The sequence below is a fragment of the Rhagoletis pomonella genome, unplaced genomic scaffold (genome assembly GCF_013731165.1).
Source record: "Rhagoletis pomonella isolate Grant_MI unplaced genomic scaffold, Rhpom_1.0 Rhpom_scaffold_00002, whole genome shotgun sequence".
NCBI classification, from domain to species: domain Eukaryota; kingdom Metazoa; phylum Arthropoda; class Insecta; order Diptera; family Tephritidae; genus Rhagoletis; species Rhagoletis pomonella.
This window is the reverse complement of record NW_023458556.1, coordinates 90,379,214-90,402,320: the sequence shown is the minus strand read 5'-3', so window position 1 is coordinate 90,402,320 and position 23,107 is coordinate 90,379,214. Positions and strand designations below refer to the sequence as shown.

At 35.0% G+C, this 23,107-nt stretch overlaps 1 protein-coding gene and 1 pseudogene across 1 annotated transcript; both read left to right on the top strand.

The window, feature by feature from the left end:
* The first annotated feature begins 6,357 nt into the window (after window positions 1-6,357).
* LOC118755883 lies at window positions 6,358-15,152 on the top strand (annotated as a pseudogene).
* A 1,492-nt stretch (window positions 15,153-16,644) lies between these two features.
* On the top strand, window positions 16,645-17,877 carry LOC118755873 (zinc finger BED domain-containing protein 1-like). Its single transcript, XM_036490681.1, has one exon. It carries the CDS (start codon window positions 16,645-16,647, stop codon window positions 17,875-17,877), a length of 1,233 nt encoding a protein of 410 aa, XP_036346574.1.
* The last annotated feature ends 5,230 nt before the right edge of the window (window positions 17,878-23,107 follow it).

The window sequence follows — 23,107 nt, the reverse complement described above, 5'->3', positions numbered from 1 at the left end:
AAAAAAAGAAATATAACTGAAAGTCCTCTCAACTGGTGCAGCGTCAATCGAAAAAAATTTACAATTTTGTCAAGTTTCAAGTTTGTCGCCTCGAGCGAGTAGTTACTTAGTGCACTGTAGCTCGTTTCTGTAACAATTCTCTACCAAGGCGAATTGAGATATGAATTCGCCGCCCTGTTCTCTACTGTTAATGAGTAGTAGAGAATGACATATATTCTCTACCAGTAGAGAAATAATCGGTAGAGAAGAGTTACAGAAACGAGCTACAGGTTTGATTTACGACCCGTTAGGAAACGGGCTGTAACCGGAAAAGGCAGCAAAATTACTCTTTCTTAAATACAATGTTCAAAAAAAAAACACTATTAAAAATTACTAACTTTTCCTTTTTTTATTTACCTAGATCACCTAAAATCACTCACCAAAATTATTTCTTAAAAATATTTGATATCCGCATTCACATCCGCATCCGCGGATGTTAGCTTTTAAACATCCGTATCCGCATTCGCATCCGCGGATGTCTAAAATTCCAGCGCTAACCCTTCGTCGATTTGACCTATTTCACCTAATTTCGTACGTAATAAAATACATTTTCGCAATATGGACAAGAATTAAATTTTCAAATCGTACTTATTTGCCGAAAAAATTGTTACCTAAAAGAAGACCTATGTACCTAAAAATTAAACATGCCAACTTCTGTCTTCGGTACTATGCGTACTTTTGGACTCACATCAAACAATCTTTAATATTTAAAATTCCCTTGAAAGGAGTTTCTCCGAGCAGTTATAGCCAAACTACTATATATATGTAGGTATTTACCAAGTTGAGCAAGTGGCCTGGCCCTCTGACAAAACAGTAGATAACTCAAGCAACGGCTGTTGCCGGAGTGCCAGACCACCTGCTCAATTTGTGAATACTCCTTATGTTTTAACCAATAATTATGCCCCTTTGCAAAGGACGGAGGATATTGGAAAAGCCATTGAAATGCCAATGAAAATAAGATAATGCTTCCCGGTACATTACTTGGTTACGTTCTAAATGTACTTAAAATGGTGTGCTTGTATTGAATATACGGTTTAATGTCTTAGCCATTTCAAAATTTAACAAAAAGTCTATTAAGCTTACTAAATAGAGCGTAGAGTTGTTCCCGAGTATTTTCGATCTAGCTTCGATGGACTGTGCACACGGCGAAAAAGGCTCGCTAAATAACTCTCACGTAGACTTTGATTGTCTCGCGTAGAGCTCTATTGAGCAGATACACGTCTCTAGCGAGATTTTTTATCTAAATCTCGCGTTTTTTCTCTACCGTGTACACATAGCTTTAGCTGAATACACTCGGGAGGTTTGCCATAGCCTGAGGAGGGGTGACCGCTATTAGACAACTTTTTCCTATCTAGTACATACATATGGATCTGTGTATGGAATAAAAGCTTGTGTCGAGAAGCAGGCTTCAGTATAATGCGGCATTCCTTTTATCCTTTAAACGACAAGGAATTTTTTGATGAGACTTAACTATTGACTTACTAGTATCGGAACTATTTCGTGCACGTTTATATGGCAAAAGTTCTTCAACGGCTCGGTGCCAGTGAGTCATTCGCAATCGTATGCTGCGAATGCCGCATTATACTAAAGCCAGCCTTTCGACATAACCCAACGGGACTGAAAGTTAGCTGCTCCCCAAAGGAGCAAGTACGGAGCAGTACAAAAGCAAAGTAAAAAATAAATTTTTAAATTTCTAACAATGCTCAGAAATAAATATCATTTTGTGTAGTAAAATAAAATACTTTCCAAGGCGAATTTATATAAGGTGGTGTTATAAGCTCAGCTGATTTTGTGTATGTGTTTCGCCGCACGGCTTCTGATATCAAATTGAAAAATTTTGTTTGAATTTCTACACACACTCTTACAGATTTTGACAGTTTATGCCGCCAAAGCAAAAACAAAATACATGTACATTTTTGTTTTTGTACTCCTACTATCACCTTATATTAATTCGCCTTGATATTTTCCTTTGGAAAAAAAGTTAATTTATGTACAAACATGTATGTATGTATGTATTTTCGTATGTATACCGCATAGAAAATAAAAAAAAACCATGTTTATATCGCACACTAAATCAAAAAGCGTCACAACTCAAAAAATGTGAAATGTTGAGGAGAGGCAAAAAACTGTTTTTGCAGACATGGTTGCAATTTTATAATCAAATAAAGTTCCAAATGATATTAAAGCCTGTAAAAAGCTGATTTAGAAACAGTTTTTTTAGTTTTGTTCGGTAGTTTTGGCAATACGAGCCAATTTAGAGTTGTGACTCTTTAGTTGAAATTTTTTAGTTGGGTTTATGGTATTAAGTCAAATTGTGTCTCTTTAGTTGAAAATATGATTTGATTTATCCTTAAAAGTCCCCAAACTCTAACTAATTAGCAAAAAGGAAAGGAAAAATAAAAAATTAATAGATTAAAATGAATTTTATTCAGGTCCCAGTGTACAAATTAAAATACGTAATATATTTCATGAAAAAATAAGAAGTTTGAATTCAAAATAAAATTATACTAAACACATAGTAAGTTTTTATAATAAGCTTCGTAGAAGCTTTTCGGAATTTGATTCTTGTTGACTAGTTCCTTCCCAGCAAAAAATCGGTAATCGCTTTTAGTGGTAACGTGTTCTAGAAGGCATAGCGTTGTAATGCCTTAGAATTTTTTCGCTTCTTTTAGGCATTGCCGGTAATGCAAAGTAGAATGTCCTACAATATTATATTTGTTTCGCTTCTTTGCTTCATTTCAGGGAATGCAAAGTAGAATGTCCTATAATATTTATTTTTTAATTCGCTTCTTTGCTTCATTTCCGGGAATGCAAAGTAGAATGTCCTACAATATTATATTTGTTTCGCTTCTTTGCTTCATTTCAGGGAATGCAAAGTAGAATGTCCTACAATATTTTTTTTTATTTCCCTTCTTTGCTTCATTTCGGAGAATGCAAAGTAGAATGCTGCATCGTAGTGAGCCGAAAAATAGAATGAATATCCAAAAATTCTTTTTCTACCGTTACTTTCTGTGGAAATTTGTCTCGCATAAAAATCATGTTTTGCTTTGTTAAATTTGCAGCGAAGTTGAAGTCAGTCAATGAAGTGAAGTACAAGAGTGAGGAAGTACGATTTTAAGCTTTATTAAATATGCATGTATGTACATACCGATTTTTAAGAAAATACAACTGAGCTGATTTATAAAAATTTTAATTAATTTTAATCTTTTAAGACATTTTCTGATTTCAATTTAATATAACTAAGTATGTACTTATCTAGGCATTCTACATTAGTTTCTCTGTAAGGCATTCTTTGTTCGCTTCTCTGGATTCTGTTTATCCATGCGTTCTCCCTTCGTTTGAAGGTAATGCTGCGGGTAAGGGCTTACCTCCAATGACATGTCCATGTTAAAATAAGGCCTTCTTGAAGCGAAAGGGTAAGCGATTCCCATCGCCTAGCTCGTTTCCACTTTCGTTTCTGTGGTAATCGTGTTTTTTGCTGGGTTTATGTCTCGTTGCTTTGTAATAGGTAACGGCAGCTTTTCTGAATAAAGGGGACATAAGCTAAAAACAGAAAAACAAAAAGAAAACATTAAATAATTAAAAAAAATAAAAATAAATTAAAAAATGCGTTTCGATATGCTACTGTACATTGCATATGAAATTATTTTAACCAAAATAGGTACTCACTCGATACAACTCAAAGTTGCAGGAAGCATAGAGTTCGTTTTTCTCACATATGCTCTTTGGTAATTCGTATCTTTATAGGATGTTTTATAAAAAAATGAGTCCATATTTTCTTTATTGACATGCAGGACTTTGATGTCATGCCAGACAATTTTCTCATTGTCTTCATTGGTCGAAAAATTGTGACCCCACCTTTCTTGGAGCGACTATAAATCGTAAAAGACGTCATGAGTCAGCTCCCGAACCTTATATGGCGGGCCTGTCTTCTTTGCAGTTCCTATGAGGCTCGTGTACTGTTCTGGCAGGTATATGGGATTAGTTATTAAGTGTCTTTTTATTTGTTTTTCAATTACGCTGTGTACGTTATCCCCTTCGTTTTGAGTGTGGCCGTGAATAAGATATTTGTGCGAAATGCTACGTAGATTATACTTACATAGATACTGCATAAGCGTACATTGAAAGTATATATTTATTTTTTTGCTGCCCACAGCAGTTATCTGAATAGAAGATTAAATCTAAATCTGGAGAGCTGTTTGCCTTTTGTACCAAATATTGAATATATAGGAGCACACATGTTCCAATTTCATTACATCCACGTTTTCCTTCAACTTCAGTCCAATAAAAGCATTCAACATCTTTAGCGCTGAGGCTGCTAACAGTAAAATTGTAAGAATTAATCTTGCTTTTATAGTAAAAAGATGATGTGAAGCCTTTTGGCAAGGGTAAAACAGCCTGTAGGTCGTATACAGCTACGTTTTTTTTTGTCTTATCGATATCTTTTTCCATTCTGCCTGGTGTGTATCGTACTCTTTACTTAAATTTCTCTTGCAGTTTGCATCTGCATTTAGGAACGACTCGCAGAGATCACATTGATCTTTTTTTGGTTTAAAGAAGGAAATATTGAACTTTGTGCTAAATATTTTATAGAACAAAATTTTACTCCCAAAATTTAAATGTTCTGCTTCACGAAATTCTTTATAGTCTTTGTATAGATCAGCAATACTTTTTCCACTTTCAATGAATTCCCGCGAGGTTTGAGCTCGTAAATAGTGTGATTCTATTCTTGGAATTTTTTCAATAAATTCTTTAATACTGTTCCTTATTTCAGGACTAACTTTTATATGGTTGTCATGCTTTCCGCGATGGTCAATCTCAACGAAGCCCTCACCATTCTTTTTTTCAATCACTGTACGTATTACTCTGTTATTTATATCAAGAGTTGTTATAAAAAAAGTCTTACATACTCTAATGAGTTCTGAGTTCACGTCGAAAAAATAGGCATTGTTAAGTTTGCGAAACCCTTGTGTACAGCTGTACCTGTATTTTGATTTTACTACTTTCATGTGGCTAGCTATAAATTCTCGCTGTCTTTGCAAATCACGTAAATTCCAATAGTTGCTGAATATTCTAAAGCGTTGGGGTCTGGAAATTTTTTTATTGCATCGTAGGCGGCATTTTTCTTCACAAGATGAGCGTATTTGCCGTGCATGTATAATTTTTTTGGATTTGGAAAGAGAAGTATAAGAAAGACCACCGTCTCTCAAAAATTTTTGCTTCATTTGTTTTTTGTTCTCACTTTTGTATTTACCGCGCGCTCTCTGCCTACAAAATGTATTCTCTTCTGTTTCTGAGCTATATTCCGATGAGCTTATTGCTTCGGAAGGACAAAATTCACTCCCAGAATCACTAAATATATTCATATTGCTATCACTCAGAGGACTAGATGGTCTAGGATCAGCCTCTGTATTTCCGCTATCACTCATATTGCTATCACTCAGAGGATCTAGTCCTCTGCGATCAGCCTCCACGATTGAGAGAATACAAAGGTTGCGCCGATCTCGGACCGCTATTCCTCTCTTAACGAATTTGACAGAATCGTTGTTTGCATGACGTCACACTGGTGCAACTTGTTTACATTTCCCTTGCAAAATTTTTTCTTCTTCTTCCATTCTTGCTCACGTTTTGGCATTTCTCTCTCGCAATTGCACCAGTGTGACGTCACACAAAAGTTATTCTCAAAAATCCTCTCTGATCGGCGCAATCTTGTATTCTATCATTCTTGATCAGCCTCTATATTTCCGCTATCACTCATACTGCTATCACTCAGAGGACTAGATGGACTAGGATCAGCCTCTGTATTTCCGCTATCACTCATATTGCTATCACTCAGAGGACTAGATGGGCAAGGAACAGTCTCTGCATTTAACATCATCAGAGTTCTTGCATAATGTTCAATATTTAGGCAAGACATTTTGTTTAGTTTTCACTAATGGAGGGGGGTAGGGGCACTCACCACTGGCAGGCACTTTCCTTTTGCAAATAAGCACACAATATTGTTTTTAAATTAATAGTATAAAAGTTAATATAGTTTTAATTTCTTTATTTTACACTTTTAGCTCGCAAACTTTATTTCTGATAACAGTTTTTTTTATTTTTCTTGTGCACAATAAGTTTTTAGATTTTAACAATAAATTTTAATTTTGATAATTTGCAAAGGCCACGACAGCTAACTCAACGACAACTTATTTAGCGGCCGTCGATGACCGCTCGCTAAGGTGTGCAGTGAGCGTACAAACATACATAATATTTTGTTCTTAATGGTTTTAGATTAGGATTTTTCGAATTTAAATGTACGTATATTTTAGGGTAAGTATGGATATAAAAGGTAAGTATAATTGTAGGTCAGTATTCAATTTAAAAGGTAAGTATGTAAAAAGGTAAGTATAAAATTCAAGTTTAAGAGTAAATTCAACGATGCAATGCACGGCGTATACGTAACATTTTTGTATAAAGTGAATATGTATTACCATACTCCTCGTTTAATATACATATTTCTAATATGATTTCAAGATTATCTCTAACCTTAATAGTAATACTTACATTGATTTAAATTATCAATTATCATAATTACTTGTATCAAAGATAATACGCTTGGTTATACTTACTTTTTCTATAAAAAAAATCACACCTCTGAACGATATCGCAAACTATTTCAAATTTTTTCAACTAAAGTGGCACAAGTCGAAATAAGACTCTTTAACTGAAAATAAAATTACATTATTGCTTAAGTGCGAACTGTCACAACTATAAATAGTACTCTTTAGTTGATACTGTTCAAGCAGGTAACATAAACGCAAGTAAAATTAAAACAGACATAACGGCATTTCTCCAGTTAAGGAAGGCAGTGTTGGAGAAGAATTTTTCCCAGTCGTTGGGGATGTGATCTGAGAACTGTTTTATGGGAAAAAGTCGATTTTGAAAAATTTTGAGTTGTGACTCTTTTTGATTTAGTGTGCGATATGTAAGTACACTTAATAAAACCATCAAATGGTTTACAAAAACGCCATTCTTTTATTAAAACAAAAATATAATATAAATATTAAAATTTGCATGCATCGCTTTTTAAATGCTTTAGTTGAAGCGCTCACCAAGGGCTTCTTTGGGAGCAGCAAGGGAGCGCTTATTTCTAATGACACACAATGTTAAAATACAATGAAGTATGAAATTAGGAAGTGAGCGCTTACTGCTGAATATGGAGCGTTCCAATAGAACTAATGGAGCGCTTCTGGTCCCGTTGGGAAGCTACTATTCTATATGAACACAGATATGTACATACATATATAAAAATGAAGCAAATTATTACGTCACAATATTTTTATTTATTTATTGTCTTCAATTTCAAATTTTGAGAAGTGGAGAATATCAAAATTTAATTTTGTTATCAATAGATTCAATAACGACTTTTTTGACAATTTTGTACGTGTACAATTTTGTACTGAGTGATTTAAGTACAATTATAGCCTAGTTCCTCGGAAACGCGAAAAAACACACACAAAAACTCCTACAAAATAAATTTTTAGGAAGAACGTACGTATTTACGAAATATGTAAAAGTGATGTTCAGGGAAATCCAAACTAAAACACACAACTCCGCACTTAGCGAAAGGCAGTTTGAAGAAAAAATCACTACTTGCTACAACTCTAAAACGAACGAAATCATGCGCTCTATTTCCGTAAATATTTCTAAAGCATACGAATTATTAGTAGAAAATAAACAAAATGTAGGTAGAAAGCTGCTGCAATATTGCATATACATACTTCTGACTAAAAAGGCTCACAAGTAAATTTTTTCATCTTTCCAATAATCTACTACAAATATATGTATGTATTTACCTTTGTTTGTAAATAGTCCATATTTGGAAGAAAAATAGAGGCACTTCAAAACTTTCACACAGAAATGTAACAATTCCCCTCTGCAATGAAAAATTGTTCACGGAGAAAATGGCTTAACCGACACTGCGGGCACAAACAAATTTAAACGGAGTACAATAGAGCACTTAAGCCAAAATTGCTTTCGCTTTAACTTTTTAACGGTACTTCGTAGGACTTTGAAATTTTGACAAAAGTAGGAAATCGAACAGTTTGTCGCTTACGCCCTTTTGGCGGTTAGGGCTCGATATAAATATGCATGTTATGTATATACATATTTATGTATACAACTTTAAAAAAGATTGTACTAAATAATCTATGCTTATGTTTATAAATAAATTTTATTTTTTTGCGTTCCCTGGTTACACCACGCTCGCTGCGATTCCGCGAGGCACCCGGCATGAAGGCAAGAGCACCCGTGGCAGGAGCGAAAAACATTAATAACAAGCGACTCCGTGCAAGTTTCCGTGTGTTTTTTTTTTCTTCTTGTAAATAATGTATTATAGAATAAGGATTGATATCACAGGCCAAAAAATGGGAAACAATTTTGTAACCTGAAATGTTAAAGCTGTTTTTGATAGACTTTTTCATGCTGATTACGAATCCGTAAGTTTCCACCACGACCAGATTTTGAGAAAAACGTGGTCAAAGTATCAAAAAATCGCGTTTTTTGCAGTATTTGAGAAGCTCTAGCAAAAAAACAAAAGGTGATAGAACTTTACACTTCGGCTTAAATTAAAGCTAGAACTCTCGACTACTCTCCTTGAAAATACCATTCGTGCACCTTGACTTGATTGTCACTTATAATCATTTGTTTAATAGCAAGAACTGATTTTGGCGAAGTTTGAGTACCTACCGCAATTAAACAAAATGTGTTAAAATTTTCCACTTATGCTTAAATTAAAGCTTAAACTTTCAACTACAATCCCTGAAAATACCATTCCTGGACCTTGACCCTAAGATCACTTATAGTCCTTTATTGAACAGCGAAATCGGATTTTGGCAACATTTTCTTTCTTTCAATAGTACAATACTCCAGTACTTTGTTATCTATCTATATATATATAAAACTAGCAGACCCGGCGAACTTCGTCCCGCCCAAAATTAATTTTTTGTATTGAAACATTTTGGTACAACATTTTCACCAACAGTTCACGTTCATGATTTTCACTGACGCATTTATCTTCTAATATTACGTTTTGGTGGTTGTCGGAAGGCATATTTCCATTACCATCTTAAATAACCTAGCAAAATTGTATATGCATACAAAGATACGTAATAGCTTCAGTACCGTTTGAAAGGCGCCACACCCCCCTTATAAAATAGCCGCAATTTTTTCTAAGAGTATGGGAGTGATTTCTCATATATCCATACCATGTTCAAGTACTCTTACCATGAACACTTCCAGAGATATGCAGTGTGAAATATTCGGTTTGCATGGGAGGTGCCACGCACCCTTTTTCAAATACAACAAATTTTTCTTCATGACTATATGTCTTGTACATACCAAGTTCCAGTACTCTACCATGAACACTTGCAGAGATATAAAGTGTGAAAAATTTGGTTTGTATGGGAGGTGCCACGCCCCCTTCACTTAGCGGTATGAAACATACTTTACACCTTATTATCATACCTACCAAATATACACAAAAAATTTCATTCATATCGGTCAAGCCGTTTCGGAGGAGTTCGACCACAAACACCGTGACACGATATTTTTATATATTAGATTTTTTATACAAAAATACCAAAAGATCTAAAAGAAAAAAATAGAGAAAATTTTTTTAGGATAGAGACACCCTAATCGCCAAATTCCAGTAACTCTATCGTGAACACTGCCAGAGGTATGCAGTATGAAAAACTCGGTTTTTATGGGAGGTGCCACGCCTCCTTTTCCAATAACCACAATTTTTCTCCATGAGTATGCGATTGTTTTCATATATCTCCAAACCAGGTTCGAGTACTCTACCATGAACACTTCCAAAGTTAAGCAAAATGAAAAATTCGATTTGTATGGGTGGTGCCCCGCCCCCTTTTACGATAACCATAATTTGTCTCCGTGAGTATGCGATTGCTTTCATATATCTCCATACCATGTTCGAGTCCTCTTCCGTGAACATTTTCCGGGATATGCAGTATGGAAAATTCGGTTTGTATGGGATGTGCCACGCCCCTTTTCTAATAGCCTCAATTTTTCTTCATGACCATGTGATCGATTTCATTTATCTCCATACCAAGTTTCAGTACTCTACCACGAACACTTCCAGAGATATGCAGTATGAGAAATTCGGTTTGTATGGGAGGTGCCACGCCCCCTTTTCCAAAAACCATAATTTTTCTCCATGAGTATGCGATTGTTTTCGTATATCTCCATACCATTTTCGAGTACTCTACCATGAACACTTCCAGAGATTTGCAGTATGAAAAATTCGGTTTGTATGGGAGGTGCCACGCCCCCTGCACCTTACGGAATGAAATATACTTTACATCCGATTCTCATACCTACCATATATGCACAAAAAATTTCATAATGATCGGTCAAGCCGTTTAGGAGGAGTTCGACCACTAACACCGTGACACGAGATTTTTATATATTAGATAATAGCCATTTTCGTTGTTCGGAGTTAACTCAAAAACTACCGCATAGATTTCGGTCAAATTTTCATTTTGCATATATGGTCCCATTATAGGCTACCAGAAAACTCGCTAGGTGGCGCTGGGGTCGAGTTATTTATAAAAGTCGTATTTATGAACCGATTTCGTTGAAAATCAAATCGTGTACTACCTTCATTATGAGAAATACGCATGCGAAAAATAGGTCCGCTAGGTGGCACTGGAGTCGAGTTATATATAAAAATCGTATTTATGAACCGTTTTCTTTTAAATTCAAAATGTAAGCTACCAGCATGATGGAAAATACGTTTACCAAAAATAGATCTGCTAGGTGGCGCGGGAGTCGAGTTATTTATAAGTCATATTTATGAAGCGATTTCGTTTAAATTCAAAGTATAAGCTACCTGCATGATGAAAAAAGCATTTGCGAAAAACGGACCCGATAAAAGTCCTATTTATGAACCGATTTTGTTAATGCAAATTCGGAACGTTTATTACTTTCATGATGTTTTTTTTCATTCGAAACATACTTATATGTACATACATACATAAAATGATAGCCGTTATCGTTGTTCGGACTAAACTCAAAAACCTGTCAAATTGTCGGAGGTTATACCTTGCATATATGGTCCTATTATAGCCTACTACACAACACGCTGGTGGCGCTGGAGCAAAGTTACTTATAAAAGTCTTATTTATTAATCGATTTCGTTCAAATTCGTAAAGTGAGCTACCTGTATGATGAAAAATTCGTTTCCAAAAAATTAACGCGCTATATTTTGTAAAATCTGATTGAAATTCATAATGAGTATTTACGTCATGACAAGCAGTGGTTTTGCAGAAAAGGGACCTAATGGATTGCGCTGCCGCCGAAATATATAGAAACCCACACGGGGTTTAGTCCGCTTTGGCCCTATATTCATCTTAGATGAATTTACCTTTCATATGGCTAAATGTAAGGTGACCAGAATTTTTTAGCATTCCAGGAGGACAAATTCTCCATATTGAAAACACAAAAAATTTCTTTTATATTTATTTAACACATAAATAACGAATAAGTTAACATTGTTAAAAGAAACAAAAACAATTCAAATTTGCTCTAAATACAAGTCAAACAAGTTAATAGTACACCGCGTTACATAATTATAAGACCGAAACATATATTACTTTGTATGGAAGAAAATGAGTGACGACGTAAAAAAATGCCAAAAATCAACGATATTTTGTAGACATAGAAACTCGCACTTTATTTTGCTAAAATTGCATGGGCTATAAAACTGCAAACGCAAAACTTTTCCCAAAATTCTTAAACAAAAGTTTAAAATTTTGGCGAAAATTCGCTGAATTTTTATATTTTCACATAGTTTGAAATGTGAATTTTTATGGTGTTTGCTATAGAATGAACTATATTTTTAAAATAAATAAATAGCTGTTTTCGATTGGATTAAACAGGCCTGCGAAATCTAATTTTTCCCCTTTCCAATAATTATGTTATTTTTTTTTATATCTAGGTTAGGGCTGCCAGACGTCTTGGTTTTACAGGATTAGTCCTGATCTTTTAATGAAGGTCAATGCCGACACTCCTCTAATTTTTAGCAGATTTTTGCTATGAAAAAAGGTTAAGCCTTCTGTCATTAGTAGTCGGAAACTGAAACCAAAACGTTTTTTGTAACATGTTGAATATCTTCTTTCTGTTTTGTTTATTTGGTTAAAATCTTTTCCCTTCAGGCGAATGCCGAAAAAGTGCAAATTCCTGATCAGGTACACGACTGAGGGGTCATACATAAATACTATCCAGTAGATAATATCAGGAGCTAAAATCTTATCCAAAAGGCTTTTCTGAAAGTTATTCCTTTCTCCTTCATTTTTTGTATGGAGCGGCACAAATTGAAGGGCTTCTACTTTCGCTACTCAAAAAAAGAGCTTTCAGAAGGGCTTTTGTAGAACGCCGTTTTTAAGAAGTTCTTTTAAAGTTTTTCTTAATTTATAAAAATCATACTTCTTTAAGGAATTTATTTAATGTAATATAAACATATACTTAAGTAAGTATAAGCACTTTTTTCAGTCCTTGTTGGGTAAGTCTTTTAGAATGGCTTCACTTAAGACAGCCTACCTAAATTATCTTCATGTTATGAATATAAAAATTGGCAAAAATGGTCATGAAGTGCGTGGTAGGATATGCGGAAATTCGCTAATGGTGGTTGGGAAAACATTCAAGACCACGTTAAAGGCGCCGCTTTTTCAAAGTTACGTCACCGTCAAGATAAATTTGTTCGTTTATAATTAAATATTCAGAACTTGAGCGTTTCATCATCATCAACCTTTCAGTTCTACGAATTGTGTCACAAAACTAGAGCTGTAGCAAACCGTATGTATTCGTTACTGAGTAACGAATACAACCCCTGACGCGAAGTACCGAATCGTTACTCACATAATAATCTCGTTACTCGCATGTTTTGTATATGCACCATTAACGAATATGACAATTTACAAATGAATGTTTACTTTTCACCACATGCAAGGCAAATTCATATGGATGAGGTATGTTCAACGAGTGCACTAAGATGGTAAGAAAACCGCTCATCGAACGCATTTACTTTCCCGCTCGAGTTCAATTGGTCACTATACGTGTGTGAAAAATGGTATTTCTGCAAAGGTAAGGTGTACGAAGTGATATATTCGATCCTGAAACGTTGAAAAACCAACCACGTGCTTTGAGCGACTACGCTATGCCAGAGGAGCATGCTGCCTTGGATTTGACCGGTGAAATTTTTAAATGGTTGCTCGTATTGGCTGATTGGCCATTGGACCACCTGCTTGGAAGGTAAGGCAGAATATTTTAAAACGAAAAATGTGTAATCATTATAGCGCTCTTACACGATATGTATTTAGATATGTATGTAAACGCTACTTTTCTCGAACGTTCTAATATATGGTACATATGAGTAGATACACAAAAGTGGCATATAAGTATGTACATATGCAAATACATATCGTGTAAGAGTGCTGTTACTAATGAATTACTCTTTTTTTTCTAGGCGCTAAGCAGCAGTAATTGCACTTTTGCGGCAATAACGTTCTTCATTACAGAAGAAAATCCACAACGCGGAGTAGCTTTGAAAATAACTTCAAACTTCTCAAAGCAATTGGATTCATTTCATATGCTGAGTTCCGCAGATGCAGTGGTAGTCGCCTGTGAACTACTCGTTGCCAAAAATATGACAATATCATTAACTGAAAGTGAAAAACGACATTGCATTCACACTATTTGTATGCTGTCTCCAGATGCCTGTAATCGTAGCCAAATAAGACGCTCGGGCGCCTTAAGAAAGCTCATTGCAATGGTTCGTGATTCACAGTCAAATACGGAAAAGTCTCAGGTAATGCATAAGTCTGTAATGCACTTAAGAAATAATCTAACTTACCTATGTACATATGTATTCGTTTTCCACCGGGTCTTATATTTGTTAAAAAAATTTCAATATGATAACATGAGCATGGATTCGATTCTTAGAGAAGGTCTGGTACCAGTAATTATAGGCGAACTCAACACCTTCTTGACAATTGATGAGGAATATTATAAGAGGAAACGCGAAGAAAAACAGCAAAATTTTAAGGAACGAAAGCTATCGACAGAAGTTTGTGTGGAATCCAAAAGCAAGGTAAATATGTACATACTTACAAACGAAGACTTTAATAAACTAAACACTTGCAACATATTTTCCTGACAGACGATTAAAGTGCAAGACAAGGCATTCCTTATTGATTGCGAGTATCCGAGCAGTTCACCACGTTTATATAATACACCCTCAAGTTCTTGCAGCTCCCGGAGCATGTCGCCAGTTGGCAACAATTTGTTTAAACTAAAAGGTAGTTACCGGAATGTACGTTAATATTAGAAATTAAACCCACGCCTTTTGATATTTTGCAGAAGATGCTTCTGATGATGAAACGTATTCACCCGTTTGCAGTGATGAGGAGGATGATGAGGATGGTCCCACTGAGACAAATAACGAAGGAAATCCAGTTAATGCTGATACCGCCGACGACTCCAGCTTTCTTCTTCGTCAAAGTGCCAACAATAGCACTGCCGATAATTCAGAGATAATGAGACTACTGGACATTGCCTGCCAAGCCTATGAGACAATCGAAGACAATGTGCTTGATAAAGAAAAAAGACGATGAACAGAGTAAAGATGTACTATACCAAAAACTACCACAGCTGGGTAATATGCCTCGCAGTACCCTAGGTCACTTTGAAAATTTACTTTTCCGCGTTACACTGCTCATCAACAAACGAGGCGAGCTGGGCAAGTCTCAAACTATGACTACGCTTATCAAGGCCATAAATACATTTAGCGCAAACAAAAACTTCGCAAGCCCATTAACAAACATCTTACAGTAAGTTTATAAAAAAAAAAGTTACTGCGGTATATTTGTAAATAACTTATGTTTTCCAAAGGGAGAGTCAGTTTTTCGCTCAGGTGATTCGCAGTGGCATAGCGCATCAGCTCTATCAATGGACGAAAAGCGAAGAAGTGTATTTAAAATTAGACTTTTAAAATTAAAATACGTTTAATAATCCTACATTATGATAAAATAACCAACCCTGCGGATGCATCAATTGATTCCTTAAGGCACGTTATACCTTGTTTATACCTGCACATACATATAAAATACATACATACATAAAAAATACATGGTATATGTACATATAGAATTATATACTGTTACTCAAAAAATTGAGCGTACGGCTCTGTTTTGTTAATATTCGCAATGTTTTACATGCTAAAATTTTTTCGCTCATTTTGTATTAAAATATGGCTTATATTTTAGCAATCCCCATTTAAATCCATGAATAAAACTGTTAACGAATATTAAGAAAAATCTGCAAAGTTTCAGTAAAATCACAAAATTATTAATACGAATTTCCAAAAAAAATCCATCAGGAATGCAGTTTTATGGCCCATTAAATTTTAGTATAATATAATGTGCAAATTTCAAATGCCTTAAAAAGTCGCGTTGCTTTTTAGATTTTTTTTGCTGACTGCGCTAAGCATTTTTTTCACAAAAAAAATCTGAAAATTCTTTACATGGAAAAAATGCGTAGGACAGTCAACGAAAAATTTCTCAAAAATCAACGCGATTCTTTTAGACATTTAAAATTTGTACATTATTATACTAAAATTTAATGGGCCATAAAACTGCGTACCTGATTGTTTTTTTAGAAATTCGTATTAATAAGTTTGTGATTTTACTGAAACTTTGCAGATTTTTCCTAATATTCGTTAACAGTTTTATTCATGGATTTAAATGGGGATTGGGTGTATACATGCAACACACTTTTTGGAACGAATCGTTATTGGCGATTCGAACAAATTCAAAAGTGCGGTAACGAATACATACGGTTTGCTATACGATACAACAGCGAGAGCATCCTCATCGCTCTCTCTCCCACCCAAGCCGTATGTATTAGTTACCGCACTTTTGATTTCTTCCTCTACCTCACAAACCGTATGTATTCGTTACCGCACTTTTGAATTCTTCCTCTACCTCACAAACCGTATGTATTCGTTACCGCACTTTTGAATTCTTCCTCTACCTCACAAACCGTATGTATTCGTTACCGCAATTTTGTATTTGTTCGAATCTCCAGTAACGATTCGTTACAAAAGGTGTTGCGTGTATATGCACATCCATAACTAACTAACATAACTAAACAACATTTTAACTAATTTCAAATTGATTTTATAGTAATAATGGATAAAAAGATGGAAAGGCAAAATGCGATATATGCAAATCGCTTTATTCAGTAAAAGGCGGCTCCACAACAAATTTAAAAAAACACTTGGTAAAAAAAAAATCCTTCATCTTACGAAAACATAATATCATCCTCCGTGTCAGATACAACAGTAGTTCAAGAGGATCCTGCACCATTAACGTCATCAGATACAACAACAGTAGTTCAGGAAGATCCTGCACCACCAACGTCATCAGATATTCCAATAGGTAATAAACCAACAAATGAAACAAGATCAAAGCAAACTAAGTTAAGTGCCTTTATTAAGCGTCCCGTAAGTGTAGTTAGAGAAAAAAAATTAACGATTTAATTTTTAAAATGGTTGTTAAAGACCTTCAGCCCTTTTCTGTAGTCGAAGACACGGGCTTTAAAGATCTGCTCACTTACTTAGAACCAGGCTATAAAATACCTTCAAGGTACATATTAAGCAATACTTTGCTGGATGCACATTACTCAGACGCTCAGAAACGTTTAAAGGAAGAATTGCAAAGTGTAAAACATATCTCGATTACTACCGATGGTTGGACTTCAAGAGCCACAACTTCTTACCAAGCCGTTACGGCCCATTATTTATTAAATTGGGAACTAAAATCAGCTTTATTAGGATGTTTTGAGTGCCATGAGCGACATACGGCTGAATACATAAAAAATGAGTTGTGTAATTTATTGTCCTATTGGGAAATACAAAGTAAAATATTTGTCAGCGTTACAGACAATGCAGCTAATATGAAAGCGGCTATACGGTTAGCGAAAATCGAACATTTGCCGTGTGTCGCTCATACACTCAATTTGGTTGTGCGTGCGGGACTACAAGATTCCGAAATCGAGAGACTGATTAAAAAAATTAAAGCAATTGTGGAGCATTTTCACAGAAGTCCAGTGGCTACCAAAAAACTGATTACAATACAGGAGCAAATGAGACCTAACCAAACGCTATTGAAATTGAAAATGGACGTGGTCACCAGGTGGAATAGCGCCTTGGACATGATTGAGCGGATCTGTTTACTTCAGGAGCCTTTAGAAGCGGCTCTTGGAATCCTCCACAGCCCGGTAGAAAACCTCTCGGAAAGTGAATGGAAATCACTTCCAGACATTATAAAAATTTTGAAGCCATTTAAGCAACTCACTGAAGAAATTTCTTCGGAAAACAAAGTAACAGTATCAATAGTTTTAGCTGCTACTGAAGGTATTATAAGAACTTCCGACCATTTAAATACAGTTATTCTTACAGAAATTGCAAAGAAGCTATTAAGCAAAGTAATAATGGAGTTCAAAATGAGATTCAAAAATTGTCATAGACATCCACTACTATCCAAAGCAGCGTTGTTAGATCCGCGCTTCAAGAAGCTAGCATTTACATTTGATTTATCAAGTTATGAGTCTGCTAAAGATGCTCTAAAAACTGAGCTTGAATGTAATTTTAATTTTCATAAAGAGCAGTCAGGGAATATAAACAAACCCACCTCTGCAATAGACACCGATGGCCTTAGTGATGTTGAAGGTTCAATTTGGAAAGATTTTGACGCTATGGCAGAGTCGAACTCTGTTTAGAACTCCACGGTTACAAGTATAATTACGATGAGGCAATACTTCGAAGAACGAATCCTTTCCAGAAATGATTGTCCTTTAAGATGGTGGCAGACACGTTCAATTCTGTACCCTGAGCTATCAAGCTTGGCCCAGAAGTATTTCTCGGTAATAGCAACTTCGGTACCATCCGAAAGAACTTTTTCAAAGTCTGGTCAAATATTAAGCGAGAAGCGTAGTTCAATTAAACCAAAACGAATGGAAAAAGTTTTGTTTTTAAATATGAACCAAAGGTTCCTACCTAAATAAGTACCTGCTTATCATTTTGAATCGTTTTTTTTTACTTATACGTATTTTAATTACGATTCAAAAATGACTATTTTTTATGAATAAGGCCATTAGAATTTAACCAAAAAACCAAATGGGAATACATAAATATAAAAAACTGTCAATATTCAAACTTCAGTACCTGTATGAAAAAAGTATGATAGTTAATAAAATGTTTGACAATCAATATATCTTGATAGTGAACCAAATGTGAATACATAAATATAGAAACCTCTCAATATTCAAACTTCAGTACCTGTATGAAAAAAGTATGATAGTTAATAAAATGTTTGACAATCAATATATCTTGATAGTGAACCAAATGTGAATACATAAATATAGAAAACTGTCAATGTTCAAACTTCTGCACATGTATGAAAAATGTATGATAGTAAATAAAATTTTTAACAATCAATAAATTTTGATAGTGAACAATTGCTTTATTAATGAATTTTTCTCATAAAATAAAGATGTAATAAAAATTTGTATCCAAGCGAACGAACATTACCTTGTATCAAATTGTTTGAATCGATACTAAAGTGTGTTCCGTGTATACATATGTATATATGTACATGTATGCATATTAGGCCGGGTCGATTTGTGGGGAGGCAAAAAAATCGCCCATTGCTCTATGAAAATCATATTCTAGGGATCAAAATAAGAAACTTTGCCGAAGGAACCATACCTCTAAAACGAATTCTGATGTCCCCCAATTTGGGTCGAACTTTTGGGTAGGGGCAAATTTTGAAAAATCCCACTTTGACCCATTTAGAGTGCTCCAATCGAGTCCAAATGTATGACCGACCCCCACTAACTTTGGAGACCCGACCCACCGATGCCAGTGGCACACCCCCTGGAACCCCCCTGGGGGTTCACCATACAAACATTTCAAAAAATCGCCGGTTTTGCACTTTACATGAAAAAATCAGCGAAATGCCTATGTTTTTTTCTTTTTGGAGTTTATTTTTCTCTTTAGAAATTTATTTAGTCAGAACATATGTAAATGAAAAAAATGAATTTAACTTAGTAATAGAAAAGAAATTTAAAAAAATTATTAGAAATTAGCGTTTTTACAACCCTTTTAAAACCAAGGCATCACTGTGATGCATTTGCATGTCGTAAACATAGTTGTGTGGGTTTTTTTATTCAACCGTTTTAAAAAATGAAGGTATCACTGTGACACAATTGCAAATCGGAAAATTGCTTGTGTGCGTTTTTTAAGACACAGCTGCATGTCGTAAACTTACTTGTGTAGTTTTTTTATAGCACCTACTTAAGAAATGAAGGTTGTTTTTACAACCCTTTTTGTGCGCGTTTTTTGCAACCCTTTTAAACAATGAAGGTATCACTGTGACACAATTGCAGATCGTAAAATTGCTTGTGTTGTTTTTTTTAAGCCACCACAAGACACAGCAGGTAGAATTGAAATTACCATTTCATTCTTATTACCTCGTCTCGTAGACCATATATAACGCAACAGTTTTTGTGAATGCATTAAGTCGTTGTGAAGAACTCAAAATGTGAAGTGCTAATTTCAGATAAAAAAATATTTCAAAAAAAATAATAAGTGAAGTGACCATTCCAAATCAAAAAGTTTACAATGAATCCACCATCCTCTACACCGCAAGATGAAGCAACTACATCAACAACTATCGAAAACCCAATGAGTCATATACCCAAGCATGATGTTACTGTTTTTGGTGTGTCTACTGATTTAACTGATCTTAATTTACCAACCCATCTGGATATCTTGAGATATTATTTTTACTTAAGCGAACGTGCTAAAACAGAACAAAAAAAGTTTTCCCATAAATCATTCACTATTCAAGTACAAGATAAGTTGATTGGAATTGGGGAAAAACTTGGTATGGAAATAATGCTGAAAAAAAGTGTATTTAATAAATTGAATAAATTGCTTGACAAGTATCAAGAGCAAATCAAGAGAAGAAACAACACCCAACAATTTACAGAGTATGTAAAATCTCTGGAAACAATTTTTTACATTGGAACATGTAAATGCGATTTGAAGGCAGCTCCATGTGCATGCGGCTGGGTTCCCGAACGCCTCAAAGAGTTCATGCACGATCAACATAATCAGAGAAGACTAACAATGGATGCATTTGTGATGGAAACTGAAGAGCAAGGAGCAACGTCTATGTCATCAATGCCAACATACCAAGATCCCGATGATTCAACATACGCACCGCCACCGGTTCAAGAAGATATGGATAGAAGCACAAGTTCACAATACACAGAGAGATACGATTGTTTTAACTTTGCCTTGGTATGTGACAGATTTGGTGTGCCTGACAGAGTAGCATCAGCATTGGGAACCGCTCTTTTGCAAGATTTTAAAATTAAAGATAAGCATGGGAAACCTCTCATCATGGATAAATCGAAAATTCGCAGAGAAAAAGAGAAATGCAGACAAGAAGTGCTTCGCAAACGGTTAAATGATACGAATTTGTTAGCGTTTTCATTCGATGGCAGAAAAGATGATACTTTAACGATAGATAAAATTGATGAGAAGTATCATACTAGGATGGTAAAAGAACCTCATCTTGTTATTTTGAGAGAACCCAATTCTGAATTGATTGGTTACGTAAGACTGGAGCATGAAACCGCTGAATACAAAACAACCAAATTAAATGGGTTTTTCAACGATAAAAATATATCACTGGATGCATTAATTGGAATATGCACTGACGGTGAGCCAACAAACACTGGCCCACACGGTGGAATTATACGACGATTCGAATTGCTGTTAAAAAGACCATTGCATTGGTTCGTTTGCCTTCTACACTTCAACGAACTTCCGTTTCGGCATTTGTTTGAAGCTTTGGATAAATCAACCAGCACTGGACCAAGATCGGCAACCGGAAAACTGAGCCGTCAAATCGAAACTTGTGAAACTCTTCTGGTAAGTTATTGCTATCACTCATTTATTATAATTGTCAACCATTTTTAATTATTTTATTATTATATATTTTCAGGTGGTGGACGGCTTCCAGAAAATTGAGTTGCAAAATATGCCCCCTGCTCCAGAAAGAATTGAATTTTCCACCGATTCGAAGTACTTATACGACATGGCCCATGCAATTTCTAGCGGCGTGGTTCCGGTGGATCTGGCTAACATCAAACCAGGGAAAATTGTACATTCTCGGTGGCTCACCAAGGCCGCTAGATTATTGCGATTATATGTGACAACGGAAAATCCAGATGCAAATTTAAGAATTCTGGTTGAATTTATAATTAAATGTTATGTGCCAATGTACTTCAATATCAAGTATTACAGCTCTGTCGTGTACGTCAGTGCATTATTTTTCAAGTTCATTGGTTGGTCACGATTTCTAGAACCTCGTTTACGCAAAATTGTCAATCAAGTAATTAAAGATAATTCATATTATGCGCATTCGGAAAATATCTTGTTATCAATGTTGTTTGATGATAGCAAAGAAAAGCGCGACTGTGCCATCAAGAAAATTCTACGCTATCGAACCGATGTTGACGAGCCAATGGAACTTAGAGTTTATAAAAAACCAGATATAAACTTTAATTGCACAAGTTATACGGAAATGATCAATTTGAATGATATAAATATCGTATTTGAACCACCATTCACGCGAAGCATTCCGTACGATACATTGAAAGAATATTTAAATCAAGATGATCCACCGTTTAATGATCCAAAAATTCCATCACACATACAAGGAACGGAACGACAGGTTCAATTGCTAGCTAGCGTTTCCAAACGGGTTATACCGGAAAATGTAGAGGCTGTTATGGCGACGACATTAGAGAGCCGTGCGAAATTGCCCAGACTTCAAAGTAAAAAAGACTTCAAACAATAATTTTTTTTAGTTTCTTTTCTATAACTCACTTAAATTAATTTTTTCATTTACATATGTTCTGACTAAATAAATTTCTTAAGAGAAAAAATAGATATTATTATAAATAAATAGTAAATATTATTATAAATAAATAAATAAAAATAAAGAAAAAACATAGCCATTTAGCTGATTTTTTCATGTAAAGGCCAAAAATGGTGATTTTTTGAAATGATTGTATGGGGAACCCCCCAGGGGAGTTCCAGGGGGTGTGCCACTGGCATGGGTGGATCGGCCGTCCAAAGTTAGTGGGGGTCGGTCATACATTTGGACTCGATTGGAGCACTCTAAACGGGTCAAAGTGGGATTTTTCAAAATTTGCCCCTACCCAAAAGTTCGACCCAAATTGGGGAACATCAGAATTCGTTTTAGAGGTATGGTTCCTTCGGCAAAGTTTCTTATTTTGATCCCTAGAATACGATTTTCACAGAGCAATGAGCGATTTTTAAATCGACCCGCCCTAATGCATATGTACAAACGAACATTACGCTGCAATATTTGTTGCGATGATTCTTGTGAAGTACAAGTGCTTGTATCAAAAGTAACGAGTAAAGTAACGATACGAAATTTTCCAAATTTTCGTTACTTTTACAGCTCTACACACAACTACATTGCTTATAATATCAGAACCAAAGCAAATTTACTTATAGGGAATATATTGGCACCATATTCACTTGTGTCTTCGTTTTTGATTTGGATGTAATTGTCTTAGTCGATGGGCTCAGGATTATGGCAGCCGTAATCTAGGTATGTTAAATTAAAATACATCCCAGCACGTCGAGATTTATTTTTATTGATGACATGTACTTACATGTTAGAATTTTTAGCAATTTCCATGAAAAACCAAAAGTTAATTTATTTAGAATAGAATTTTTACTTAAAAGCTAATAGTATTAGTAATAATATTCATAAAGGGCCTAAGTAAATCAGAACGACTTATGTTATTTTGAAGTTAACGCTAGTAATGCACGGCAATGCTAAAAATAATTATAAAAATAATTTTCTCGAAAAGTTTTCGTGACGAAATTTTATTATCTTTT

Excerpts from the sequence above, each read along its gene's own strand:
- LOC118755873 (XM_036490681.1), top strand. The coding sequence starts at position 16,645 with ATGGTTGTTAAAGACCTTCAGCCCTTTTCTGTAGTCGAAGACACGGGC.